The sequence below is a fragment of the Rhinatrema bivittatum genome, chromosome 2, assembly GCF_901001135.1.
Source record: "Rhinatrema bivittatum chromosome 2, aRhiBiv1.1, whole genome shotgun sequence".
Taxonomy (NCBI): domain Eukaryota; kingdom Metazoa; phylum Chordata; class Amphibia; order Gymnophiona; family Rhinatrematidae; genus Rhinatrema; species Rhinatrema bivittatum.
This window is the reverse complement of record NC_042616.1, coordinates 76534457-76546925: the sequence shown is the minus strand read 5'-3', so window position 1 is coordinate 76546925 and position 12469 is coordinate 76534457. Positions and strand designations below refer to the sequence as shown.

Below are 12469 nucleotides of genomic sequence, written 5' to 3'. Positions count from 1 at the left end.
CACCAGGAATGGTTTGGGAAGCCCTGTGTTAACCTTCCCTCCCCATTATCTTCTCATTTCCGTTTTTTATCTCAACTCCCTGCCTCTTCTTTCTAACTCTTAATCTTTTCTCTCCCTGCCCTCACTGCCTTCAACCTCCTTGCCAGTTTTTAACTCCACCCCATCCCTCATCTATGTCTCATCAAGCCCCCAGATTTCCCTCTCTCCAGTTCACACTTCCAGCAAAATTCTCACCCCCCTTTCTAGCCCATTTCCTCATTTCTTTTCCTTCTCTTAACCTCATTCTGCCTCTTACTATTCAACTCCATCTCTGCAGTTCTCAAAACTCCTCCTAGCTCATATCCCCCTTTTGGCTCTTGGGCCATATTGAAATCATACCAGAGGTTTCAGGAGGCATGACAGAGACCTGCTGTGACAGGCATAGAAGCAACAGGCTTGCAATGTAGAATAGATCTGGGAAATTGTGTAGATGGTAGAGGGGAGAAGCATCTATGGGGAGTGCGTGCATGCACATATGATGTACCCCAGCTATGCTAAGGTGGGAGGTGGTGTCATGGTTCATAACAACCATCTCGAGTAAATCTTCAGTCTTGCTTTGTGTCTAGTGTGCTTTAATTTGGAAGATGATTGAAAACCACTCTAACACAAGAAGTCCATACTAGGGGCTGGCACATTTTCCCTCTTTTGTGCAGAGCAGCATAATTTATTCAATATACAAAAGTTTTGTTTGTGGCTACCAGAAGTCTAAAGTCAAATAGAGCAGGGGGTCTCATGGTTGATATCCCAATCTATTTTCAAAGACTGAATCCTATACAAAGGAACGTAGCAGTGGGAATTGTGTTTTGCATAGTGAAAGCTCCCCTTTTACTGATTGCAAACAGGCCCGTACAGTAAACTCCGCGGGAGAGCCCAAGCACCTCTCCTAGGAGCGCGATTCAGTGTTTAAATTAGGGCCCGCGCTGCTCTGCACAAAAGAGGGAAAATGTGCCAGCCTCTAGTATGGACTTCTTGTGTCCCTAGCACCTCTTTATTGGCGCAAGCAGTGGTTGTCAGTGGGTCTGACAGTCGCCGCTTAATTTTACCGGCGTCGGTTGTCGAACCCGCGGACAGCCATGGGTTCGGAACACGGATGCCAGCAAACGAGCGTCAGTTTCAAAACCCGCGGGCCGTGGGCAGATTTATTTTTTTAAGAAGATTTTTTTTTTTGGGGGGGCCTATGATATTAAATCAGAGGGTGTACAGAAAAGCAGTTTTTTCTGCTTTTCTGTACACTTGCCCGATGCCTTTGGCAGGAATTAATTACTGAGAGTAAAATGTGCGGCTTGGCCGCACATTTTGCTTTCTGTATTGCAGGTGACTACCTAATAGGCTCATCAACATGCATTTGCATGTGATGAGCCTATTAGTTTCGGTGGGGGGAGGGGGGGGGGTTGGCTGCGCATTTTCCACATGCTATTACCCCATTACTGTATAAGGGGTAATAATAGCGTGTCAAAAACGCGTGGCCAATGGGGGCTAATGGTGCACTTGGCAGAGCGCACAGGTCTGTATTGGCCTGATAGAAAGTAATACATAACAGCCATTCCACGGAAGAATATGGGTTCAGCTTGCAAAAGAGTGTTCAGCAGTTGATGATATAGCTGACCAAAACATGTCTGGCCAAATTAAGCTGATTTTCAGTTGAATTCAGCAGGCTGAGTTTAGGTGTGCCATTTTTGAGGGTTGACTTAGCCAGCAAAATGTAGCCGGCTAGTGCAGGAACATTTCCAGGGACATCCATTTTTTAACTGACTAGTGAATCTAGCTGGCCAATTGTTCTCTACTCTTTGGGGTGGTATCTTCACTCCATGCTATCTAGCCAGCTGGCAAGTTCTTACTTGGATGGCTACATCACATGAAAATTGTGCCTCCTATATGACTGCTTTAGAATGATCACATTCATGGTTACAAGCTGGAACTGAACTTTTATTATCCAGCCTGTAGTCATCTCTGAGAGGTCTGAATATAGTCCTGACTTCTGGAGCTTGCATACTTACCTGAATTTGCATGTTAAGAGGATAAAATATTAACTATTTTCTTTTGTCGTGGTTAAGCTTGCACCAGGAATCAACAGTGGACAAGGACTGGGCATTGAGATCATTGTCACCTTCCAGTTAGTGCTATGTGTCCTCGCTACCACAGATCGGAGAAGGAATGACGTTACAGGATCTGCACCTCTGGCCATCGGGCTCTCTGTTGCATTGGGGCATCTTATTGCTGTAAGTTTAGCAGTTTTCTTTTTAATGTAATTCATCTGCATTCCTCCCTCCTCCATCAGTTTGGGGGGAACGGTGTTATATCGGCATCTTTTACATCCTCATTTTGCAAATATTTTTTAATTTTTATAATCTGCTGTTTTTACTACTCTCTGAGGTAATAGAAAATGGTTGTCCAAATAAACTTTCTCCGTTTCTTCAAATTTCAATTTTCTCCTTCTTGGAACAACAGAAATAATTAGAAGATGCTGCTGTATTTATGACATTTTTTTGATTTTTTTTTTTCTTACATTGATTGAACTAGCATAACTCCCCTCCCCCTCTCAGCTTCTGTGGAGTTAACTCAGGCTCAAAATGCTGTTACTACCCACAGAGCCCCTCCAAACCAGAACTTGGAGACCTACCTGATTGCACGCAGAAGGAAGTCATTATGGTGGTACCTGAAATGTATATCAAAACTTTTGAACTATTTTTCTACTCTGATGTAGTCTAAATTCTCAGGTGTTTTTAAAAAGAAAAGAAAATTATGGCTTGGATTGGCTCTGACTGTGATTACATTAGGCTGGATCCAATACACTCAACGAAGAATTCAGTTACCTCTATGTCTGTATGATTTCTAGAAGCCTGCCGTTTCTTGAAGAGAGTGTGTCTGATTCAGCAATGAATTGTGATGCCACCTTTATGCAGTGACAGACTTGCACCTTTTCACCAAGTGCAGAAAACATAGTTATGATCTGAAATCTAGAATCATTCAGTCCAGGAGATAAAACATTCAAATGTTTTTTTTGTTTTTGTTTTTTCTTACTGCTTCCTGTTTTCTTAATGAATACAAGTCTTTTGACTTGTATTTATGATACCACTTAGTAAAAAGCGAAAAATGTATGAGGTCAGTAGGAAGTATGTCTCGTCTCCTAATGCTGCCATCATAAACTTCCAGGCTATCATGTGGTACCAGTTTGGCAAAAGAGATGACATCTGACATGCTGCAACGTGTTAGAAGTGTGCAGCTCTTCTGCCTAGGATGATCCATATGGTTACAATGTCCCCAGCTCAGGGATATGCATTCTTGCTTATTTTAGGCCATTCGTTTCATTCACTCTGCCAATGTGCACATAACTCCCTAACGGCTTGTATGCACTCAAAACTGGTGGTATCCACACATGTGGGCACCACTGGAATACGCGCATATCATCAGTTTTGAGCGCAAATGTGCTGTTTGGGAGAAACATGCACACGGCCCGAAATGGATGAAACAAATGGCGAATGAATGGGACCCAACTCAAGGAACTTGCAATCTGGGGTTTGAGCAGAGGGAAGATAAGTAACTTGCTCAAGGTCATGTGAGTGGTGGATAGAGAAATCAGTGGGGTGTCCAGGTTACAAGCTCCTTGCTATAAGCATTACATTACTAGGGCTAACTGATGTGCACAGCATCTTGAACACTAACTAAGGGGGTCATTTTCTATAGCTTTCGCACGCGAAAAGGGACTTTTCTCATGCGATAGCTAGATCAGGGTGGAGTTGGGGCGGAGTTGTCACCGGAAGGGGAGGAGTCGGGGCGGCAACAGGGCGGATGCGGCAAAGACATCGCTGACGGCAAAAAGGTAAGGCCCCCTTATTGCCACCAGTAATGCGCCCAATAGCATTACCTTTCACGGTGGCGCTATTGGTTTGTGAAATCCGGCAGCGATAACACTGCAGTGGTGCGATCGCTGCCGGCTTTCACAGGCCCGCCCCCCCGCTTCGCCCCCCAGTACCGCACAATTCACTAAGGCCTGCGATTTTAGAAAATCCAGTCCTAAAATAGAAAAGCATGTTCTTGTTTGGAGCTTCCATGTATTTGCTAAATTACTTCTTTGTTTCTTCATGGGTGCTATGGAATTCATTGCCAGAGGATGTGATTAAGTTAGTTAGTGTAGCTGGGTAAGCTCCTGGAGGAAAAGCCCATAAACTACTATTAATCAATAGGGAATAGCCACTGCTTCTGCCACCATCAGTAGCATGAGATCTATTTAATGTTTGGGATATTGCCAATATTGTGACTTGAATTGGCCACTGTTGGAAACAGGATACTGGGCTTGATAGGCCTTGGTCTGATCCAGTATGGCATATGTTATGTTATTTTGCCTTGAACTTTAAATAAAAAGATTATTTTCATAAATTCAGGTGGAACTTCTTGTAAGAAGTTTCATTTCATTTCCATATTCAGAGAGGAAATAACTCCTCTTATCATTATTATTTTTTGCACTAGCAGGCAATCACAAATTTACTCTTTATTGACTCTCAATTATACTTTCCTTGCTCATTCTCTCAGTAATACTGTTGCAAGCTGGTTGACTGTGTTTCCGGTTTGGGTTTGATGTTTGTTATCTGTGCTATGGGATGACAAACCATAACCTTCTCCAATACCCATCACTCCCCCTCCCCCCAAAAATACATCATTTCAGAAAAGTAACATTAATTACATGTTACTAGGAATTGAAAACTGCCATGCTATTTTTTTCCTAGTTCTGACCAATTTAGAGCATCTTAAGTGCTGAATCATGTAACTCCTCCCTACTTTTGCCAATTCACACTGCTAAAATGCAGAAAATATCTTTGTATTTTTCATACTATTCAAGCCAACATACCAAAGATCATTAACTCCTTTGGTTTAAATGTATTTGCTGTTTAACTTGTTCTCTGATAGGTACACATATACAGCTATACATATGCTGCAGCATAAAATGTATTATAGTGTAAGCAGAATTAAACGAGACTGCAGTCGGGTTTGTAGCGTAAGGTGAATATAGAGTAACTTACTAACTTTCAAGTTTTTCATCATGTTTACATTTTTACTTCAATCACTGGAAAAATAAACCGTTTCACCATTTTACTTTCTCGTCTGTGTCCTGCTGCACAGCCTTTTACAGAAATATTGAGAACATTTTTTTGCTTCCCACAGATTGACTACACTGGCTGTGGAATGAATCCTGCTAGATCATTTGGTTCAGCTGTGGTTGCTAGAAATTTTACTCATCACTGGGTAAGTTCAATGCATTCAACAGGTTGTAGTTCAAGTAAAAAAATGCAGGAGCCAGATTTTCAAAAGGTGTTTTAGGCTCTTGACTTTGGGGGAGTGAAGCTCCTAAATTAACCCTTTTGAAAATGTATTAGGGCTGAGTGCCTAATTTTAGACTCTTTGTTTCATGGGGGCTCTTAAATTTAGGAGCCTAAAAAAGTAGACGTGGTTAGGAAGGGGAAACACAGTTAGGAGCTTAGCACTGATGATTTTCAGCACTAGGCACCTAAATTAGGAGCTCAAATCCAGGCAAATGCATAGCAGGCCTAAAGTTAGGATCCAAAGTTGTAGGCTCCAAAATTCATGTGAATTTTCAGCTGAAAACTTAGGAACTTAAGTACCTGATTCACAAATAGGTAGATCATGCAAAAACAGCCCCATACACATGTATGTGGGCTATGCATGAGCAACACGAATTTTAAGAAGCTGAGAAGTATGTGTATACTTTACTACTGCTCCCGATGAGGGGCAAGTCTGGAGATTTTGAGCCAGAGGAGTCCTGAACACCATTGGGGGGGGGGGGGATGGGAGGAGAGGGAGAGAAAAGAGAGAGAGAAAAAGAGACCTCTATATATCTCCTACTGTAAGAGGGGCACTTTCAGCTCAGGGTGAGTTTGGGGGGGGGGGGGGGGCAGTGTTACAAAGCTCTACAGATACTTGCACCCTAGGCAGACCAAAACCCACCCTGACTTGAATGTGCCCCTCTTACAGTGGGAGATATATGGAGTGTCAGATTGTCTCACTCTCTCCCTCTCCCCCCCTTAATGCTCAGGATCCCTCTGGCTCAAAATTTCCAGACTTGCCTCTCATCAGCTATTAAGTGCTACTCTTTCTGCCAGCTGGGCATAGCAGGAGGGGAGAACATGAAGGCAGACTTGGCTCATCGGTCTTTGGCGAGGCTTAGACTCCTCAAGCCTCAACTTTTACTGGCCGCCTTTGTTCCCTGTTGCTGCCTGACCTCTGGCTGACCAGTCCACCAGACGATACTGGCAACTCCGAAGGCTCCGCCCAACTCACCTTACTCAAAGGCCTGACAAAACTCCATTTCCCGGCATCTTGGGAAATGACTCCTAAGTTTGCACCTCTTCAACAATTATGTCACATCTTCTCTTGAGGAAGTACTCAGAGGATAACTTTCCAACCTATTTGCCTTACTAGATTTGCAAGTGCAAGTAAATGTGTGGAGATTTATCCTACTTTTTCATAAACTATGCAGTGAGTTGCTGCACGGTTTAGAAAATACCGTGTAGTTCAGCTCTGAAAGTACGCGCGTATGTATCAGTATGTGCAAATATTTGCAAAGTATTGAACTTGTGTACATTCTCTACCTATTTACTAAACATACACGCATATATTTTACTTGCAAAAAATATAACATTTATGTGTACAACCCTGATTTGTATGTGGAAATCTATTTTTAGAACTGTGCGCATACTTGAAATCACCAGTTTTATAGTATCTCTTCCACTTGGCTTGGTCAATCTCTAATGCACTGAGACCCTCCTAATACTTTACCCTGAACTTCCCTCAGTTCCCCCAGGCCTCCCACCCAAAAATAGCAAACAACAGACGAGCCTGATTTCAATTGGGCTAGTTCATTAGCAGGTGTAAAATAAGTAGCCTAATGCATTCGTATACATTTCTTATGAAATAGCAAATTCCTTGTTCACCTCTTTGCCGCTCTCTGGAATGTGCAGGTAAATGTGCATGCAAAATAAAAAAAATATGTGCATACTTTAGATGTTTATAATATAGCACATATACACAAATACAAGTTACTTATGCATTTATATGCTAATTTTCCATGTGAAACCCTTTTGAAAATTTATACCACGAAGTATTTTAGATTTAATCTCAGCTTGTTATTCAGTTGACAAGCGATGGGTTGTGTACTAAACATTTTTCTCATAGACACAAAATGGCAGAAAACATTTAATACTTAGGCCAGAGTGATGGTAGAGAGAATGACGCAAGGTCATTTAATATGACTTTAATATTTGCCTGGGTGCCATTAACCTATCCATGAAACTGCAATCTATTCCATCTTATCAGTTCCTTTAGCTCTGTTGCATACAAGTTCTGTAAAATAGAGGATAGTAATGATCCTTGCAGGGTTCATCTTGGGAGATCCCCATGGTGTCTGGTCAGATGCAAACACCTGTCAATGTGAGCTGCTATCTTCCTATAAGGAAAGGATGAAACAATTTAAACCTCATATCTCTCCATTTATTGAGTTACCAAGTATGACTTTGGAATCTCTTTGATATTTAAGAGGGAAATATCATTGAAGTCTAAAGAGATGAATAATGTAGTAAAAACATTTCTAAGAGGGTGATACCAGTGAATACTGTAGAGGTGAATGATGTGATTAGGAGGATAACTGTCACCCTATGAGGGTGTTATTTTAAGAGTGAGTGAGATTTGAAGGCTAATGTAACACTATACAATCATTCTATGCAGGGGGCAGATTGGCCTATCGGGGGATCGGGCATCCCCCGGTGGGCCGGTCGCTCTAATCACATGGTCTGCCGAGCGCGGCTGTGACAGAGCTGCGCTCAGCAGACCATGTGGTATCTCCTGAGCTGGCTGGGGCGGCGAATCCCCAGGCCGGTCGTCATCGGGAATCTGCCCTGATTCTATGAGCACAGCACAACATAGTCAGTGGCACCTTTTGGCAAATTATAGTATGGAAGATTATTAATAGCTTTGACATAACCAATATGGACCGAGGATCTATGTAACATAGAGTGTGGTGCCCTTTAAATTTCCAAAACTCAAGGACTTTGTCATGCCAACCCATGAATTGTTGCACTGTAGTAAACCAAAGTAGTGCCATTTGAATTGATAGGCTAAAATACATTTAAGAAATTGTGAGCTAGTGTCCGACTGTAGCAGATGTGATGCTAAATTATTTCTGTATTTCAGATATTTTGGGTTGGACCCATGCTTGGAGGAGCAGCAGCTGCCCTGATCTACGACTTCATCCTGTTTCCAAGAACCAGTGAGCTGACAGACCGGGTGAAAGTATGGACCAATGGCCAGGTAGAGGAATATGATCTGGATGGAGATGAAAATGCAAGAGTTGAGATGAAGCCAAAATAAAGGAAGACTAAGAAGGGAAAACACCAGTTACTTTCTGAGGACCTTATCAGTATTATGGACTTGCATGCAAACAATCAGTAATTCCAGAAGGCATTAATGGTTGCTAGAATTTTATCCTTTGCCTTTCTCCTGTTCCCCTGTCTTGCTTATTCTGGCCTGTAAAGTTAGAATCTGTTAGCAAACCAGTTGGGTGCTGTCACATTTGACTCCAGCACCCATGTGGAAAATAGAAGGCAAGGTTCAAAGTAATCCAATAATAGACTCCTCTTTGGCAAAATACTTTGAAATATAACTTTTTTTTTTTAATAAATCACTGTGCCCAGATAACAGTACTAGCCGAACTGATAGGTATACAAGTTCTTGTGAACCCATTGGTGTTTGACCAGGGAGAACATGTTGATATAAAATGGAGAAAACATGAGGAAGATAGATACAGCTTGTACTGCAATGTGCAAAATATGTGGGGCACCACCTAAAGTTTTAATCTGCAAAACATTATTGCTGACAGCAAAATGGCTCTGCATAGGCTAACTAAACAAATTATCAAATATTATTGACACCTAAATATGTCTGACGCATTTGGGCAAGTCGACTTCCCCAGATCATCTTCAAAGCAACACCTAGCCACTGATATTATAACAAAACATGACACCTTATTTTAACAGGAAAGACAAATGCCAAAATGACAGCAATGTTAACAATTTCCAGATTTTATTATCTCCTGTATCCTCTCTGAAACTTGAATAAATGAATTTGATGATGATATTTTGATTCCAGGAAATGCAAACCTAGAAGTTAATTCTAAGCGTAATAGAAACACAGATTCCTAGCATGTAACCAGGATGGTCATTTACCGTGGCCAGTCTGCTTTCGTTAACCGACGCACGTTAGCACGGTTAAGAAAAAAAATGTCCATTTAAGAAACTTTCAATATGGGAATATGGGGACAGTAGGGAGTGTATTTAGATGTACAACAAAATTGCAATATTGAAGAGAGAGAATAGATCAAATAAAATAATAAAATATATATACTGTATCAACAAATAGCTTTAGATCTCTTTTTATATATTTTATACAGTGAAAGAACAGCTGGTAGAGTGTGTACAAACATTAAGAATGGCAAATATATATAGAGAAGAGCAACACATAACAGACAATGTTAATACTGGAAACATTCATAATGATATTATTAACAATTTAAAATGTGTAATGTTTTTCCCTACCACTATAACTGGCCATGATAGCTCATAGGTTTAGATGACTTTTTACACTAATTTCATTTTTTTTTAAACAACTATTGCTACTTCATGTTTGTCCAGTCTGTCACCTTTAATTATAAGCATTGATCTATTCAGCATGCAGTGTGGAGAAGCTTTGTTTTCTCTCACTGATCTTGCTCTGACTCCGCTCTCCTAGTGTTCCTCTACAGGCTTCCCATCTTCCCCTGCTTTAAACTGAAGCTACTCATCCTTCCTTTTCAGGCCCTACACTGGTGTGGTCTGTCCTCTTTCATTGCAGCCCTAGCAGCTCTTTGTGCTCAGTTCAGGTCTCTTCTGTCTCAGTCCCGCACCCATGCCTCCAGCCCTCTGTCCTCCCATTGTATGGTGTTCACTCCCATGTGCAATATCCTTGAGCCTAACTTGCTTCTATCTAGATGATCCGTAGAAACTTAGAGTAAAATGGCAGCTAAGGACCACAGGGCCTATTCAGTCAGCCCACTTTGCTTCCTTTTGCGATGCTATAGACCACACTTGACCTATGACTTCTCCACAGATATGGATCCTCTCTGCCTCTCCCATTCCTTGTTTTAAAATATTATTACTCTTGATAGCCTCCACCAACTGCCCTGGAATATTTTTGAATTGCTCTACCTGAAGATGCATTTCCTCAGGAATGTATTCCATTAGACTCTTGAAATCCCCACCACATTTTCAATTGTTACTTCCTCGTCCTCATATCCCTTTCTTGCCACTAAGTCCAGAAGCTCTTCTGGATAGGGAACTTCTTTCTCTGAGTTCATGCATTACTTTCATGATCACTGCTTGTATTCCAGTGGTGATGTATATCTTGTATATAGTGCTGCTTAGTTACATTATCAGCTCTGTGGAGAAAACAATATCTATATCTATATCAAATTTCTGTTGGTCTAGATTTCTCTATTTATCCACCTCTCTCTATCTGCAGTATCTGCACCTTTAAGGTAGTAAAAGATGGTGTAGACGAGAATTCGGGTTGCAGTTTTCTGCATTCTGCCTAGGTGCAAGGTTTGTAGGTGCTTTTGTTCCCACATGTCATACTTGCAGCTCATTTTCAAAGAGAAAGGATTCCTGAAGCCTAGAAGTATGCATATTCTGTCACAACGCAGGGGCTTTTACCTGGATAGAAAGGTATTTCCAGGAGAATATTTTTGCCTTGAAAATTAATAATTACAAGGTACACAGGGTACAAAAGATTCAAAGAACCTTGCAACATCTAGTTCTGTGGACAGAGGAATGGGGCAAAATGAAATGTGTAGATCTGAAAATTCAGTTCTCTATGCACACTTTGTTCCACTGACGTAAACATGCCCCAAGTTTGCTCCACTGACCTAAGCATTTGAAGAACTCTTTCAAATCTGGCTAAAAGTCCATGCATTGTGAGCTCCCCGCGTGCTTTTAGACTTATACAGCAGGTGATTTTCAGCCCAGGGGATATAACGAGCTAACCCCTTAGGTCGTCGGATAGATTCCTTTGAAACTGCCCTCTCTAAGGACTTCATGGGTTTGTACACTGTAATTCCTGTTTTAGCCCCGGATTTCTGTGTGACCTTAGGCAAACATTTTCCTGTACCTGTATCAGTATCTGAGTTTACCAAACCATTGGTTTGTAGCAACATTTATTTCCACTCTCTGAAGCTATCATGCAGATTCCAGAACATAAGTTTGCATGCCACTTATTAAATATGTGACTGTGTACACGATATGATCCCAAAGTACTATAACTAAAATAATAAAATTCGTTTGGCGTTCTGTTTGGGTGAAAGGAGGGTATGTAGTCATTTGTGGTTACTGATAAGGAGAAAGCTTAGAAATAGAATCTAGAATTCTCCTATGCCACTGACTTCCTGTGATCCTGGGCAAGTCACTCTGTCACACAAGTCTCAGTTTACCTTAGCTATAACTGGAGGATATTAATAGCAACAATGCACCTCCTCTCCCTACATGTAATCTAAATTCCAGAAATATGCAACTGGGCCACATATCTCAGCAAAGGCTGCATGCGTGCTTTTGACATGCTAAGCTGTAATGCATGGTCAGCTTGTTCAGATGAAAGGCCCCGTGGAAATCCAAACATCAAGAGGTGATATCTTCAGTTTATACTTTCAGTTCATCTGGCCAGTCACTCGGTGTCACTGCTGATGAAATAGTACTAGTCGGAAACAAGTATAGGTCGTGCTAATCAGCACATCTGTATTTCTAATTTTTTAAACCTAATAAATTGCGCTATAAAACTTTTCTCATGCATATATTTTCTGTACTGTATTATCATGTGCACCATGTATGTAAATAAAGCTAATTTGTTGAACTAGATTAGAAATAAAAGTGCCAATTGTACTAAACTAATTACATACTTTTGTATTTTTCAACTTGATTTCACTTGACAGAGTGTGAACAAAAGGAAAGAGACTGCTTTCAGACTTACCAATGTGCAGTGCTGTCAATCCACTGCAGCTAGAAATAGATGGACATCTCTTTGATAAGCTTCATGACCCGTACGGGCCCATAGATGCTAACAAAGCTTTCTGTTTGCTCTCAGAATTCTGCTTCAGCACAGATTCTGCTGTAGCCTGACCTGCAGAGTCCTAGGAAACAGATTAGTCCTTCAGAAGACTCCTTGCATACTGTGCTGTCCAGTGTAAGAATTACCCAAGGGCGATGACATGTATGAGCTTTCAAAACTACATGGGTTCCTTCTTTGGTCGCATCTAAAGGAGTGACTTAAGTGGTCTGGGAAACTCCTGCGTATCATCTTTGGATAATTCTTATCTTGGTCCACAAGAAGGTATCACAAG

The 12469-nt window shown here is 41.3% G+C and overlaps 1 protein-coding gene across 1 annotated transcript in view; it reads left to right on the top strand.

Annotated features, from left to right (window-relative positions):
- The window catches only part of AQP1 (aquaporin 1 (Colton blood group)), a 72960-nt gene extending 60944 nt beyond the window's left edge, over positions 1-12016 (top strand). The window contains exons 2-4 of the mRNA XM_029588351.1: positions 2094-2258; positions 5200-5280; positions 8242-12016. Coding sequence (XP_029444211.1) covers positions 2094-2258; positions 5200-5280; positions 8242-8418 — 423 coding nt within the window. The 3' untranslated portion in view covers positions 8419-12016. The remainder of the gene's footprint in view (positions 1-2093; positions 2259-5199; positions 5281-8241) is intronic.
- The last annotated feature ends 453 nt before the right edge of the window (positions 12017-12469 follow it).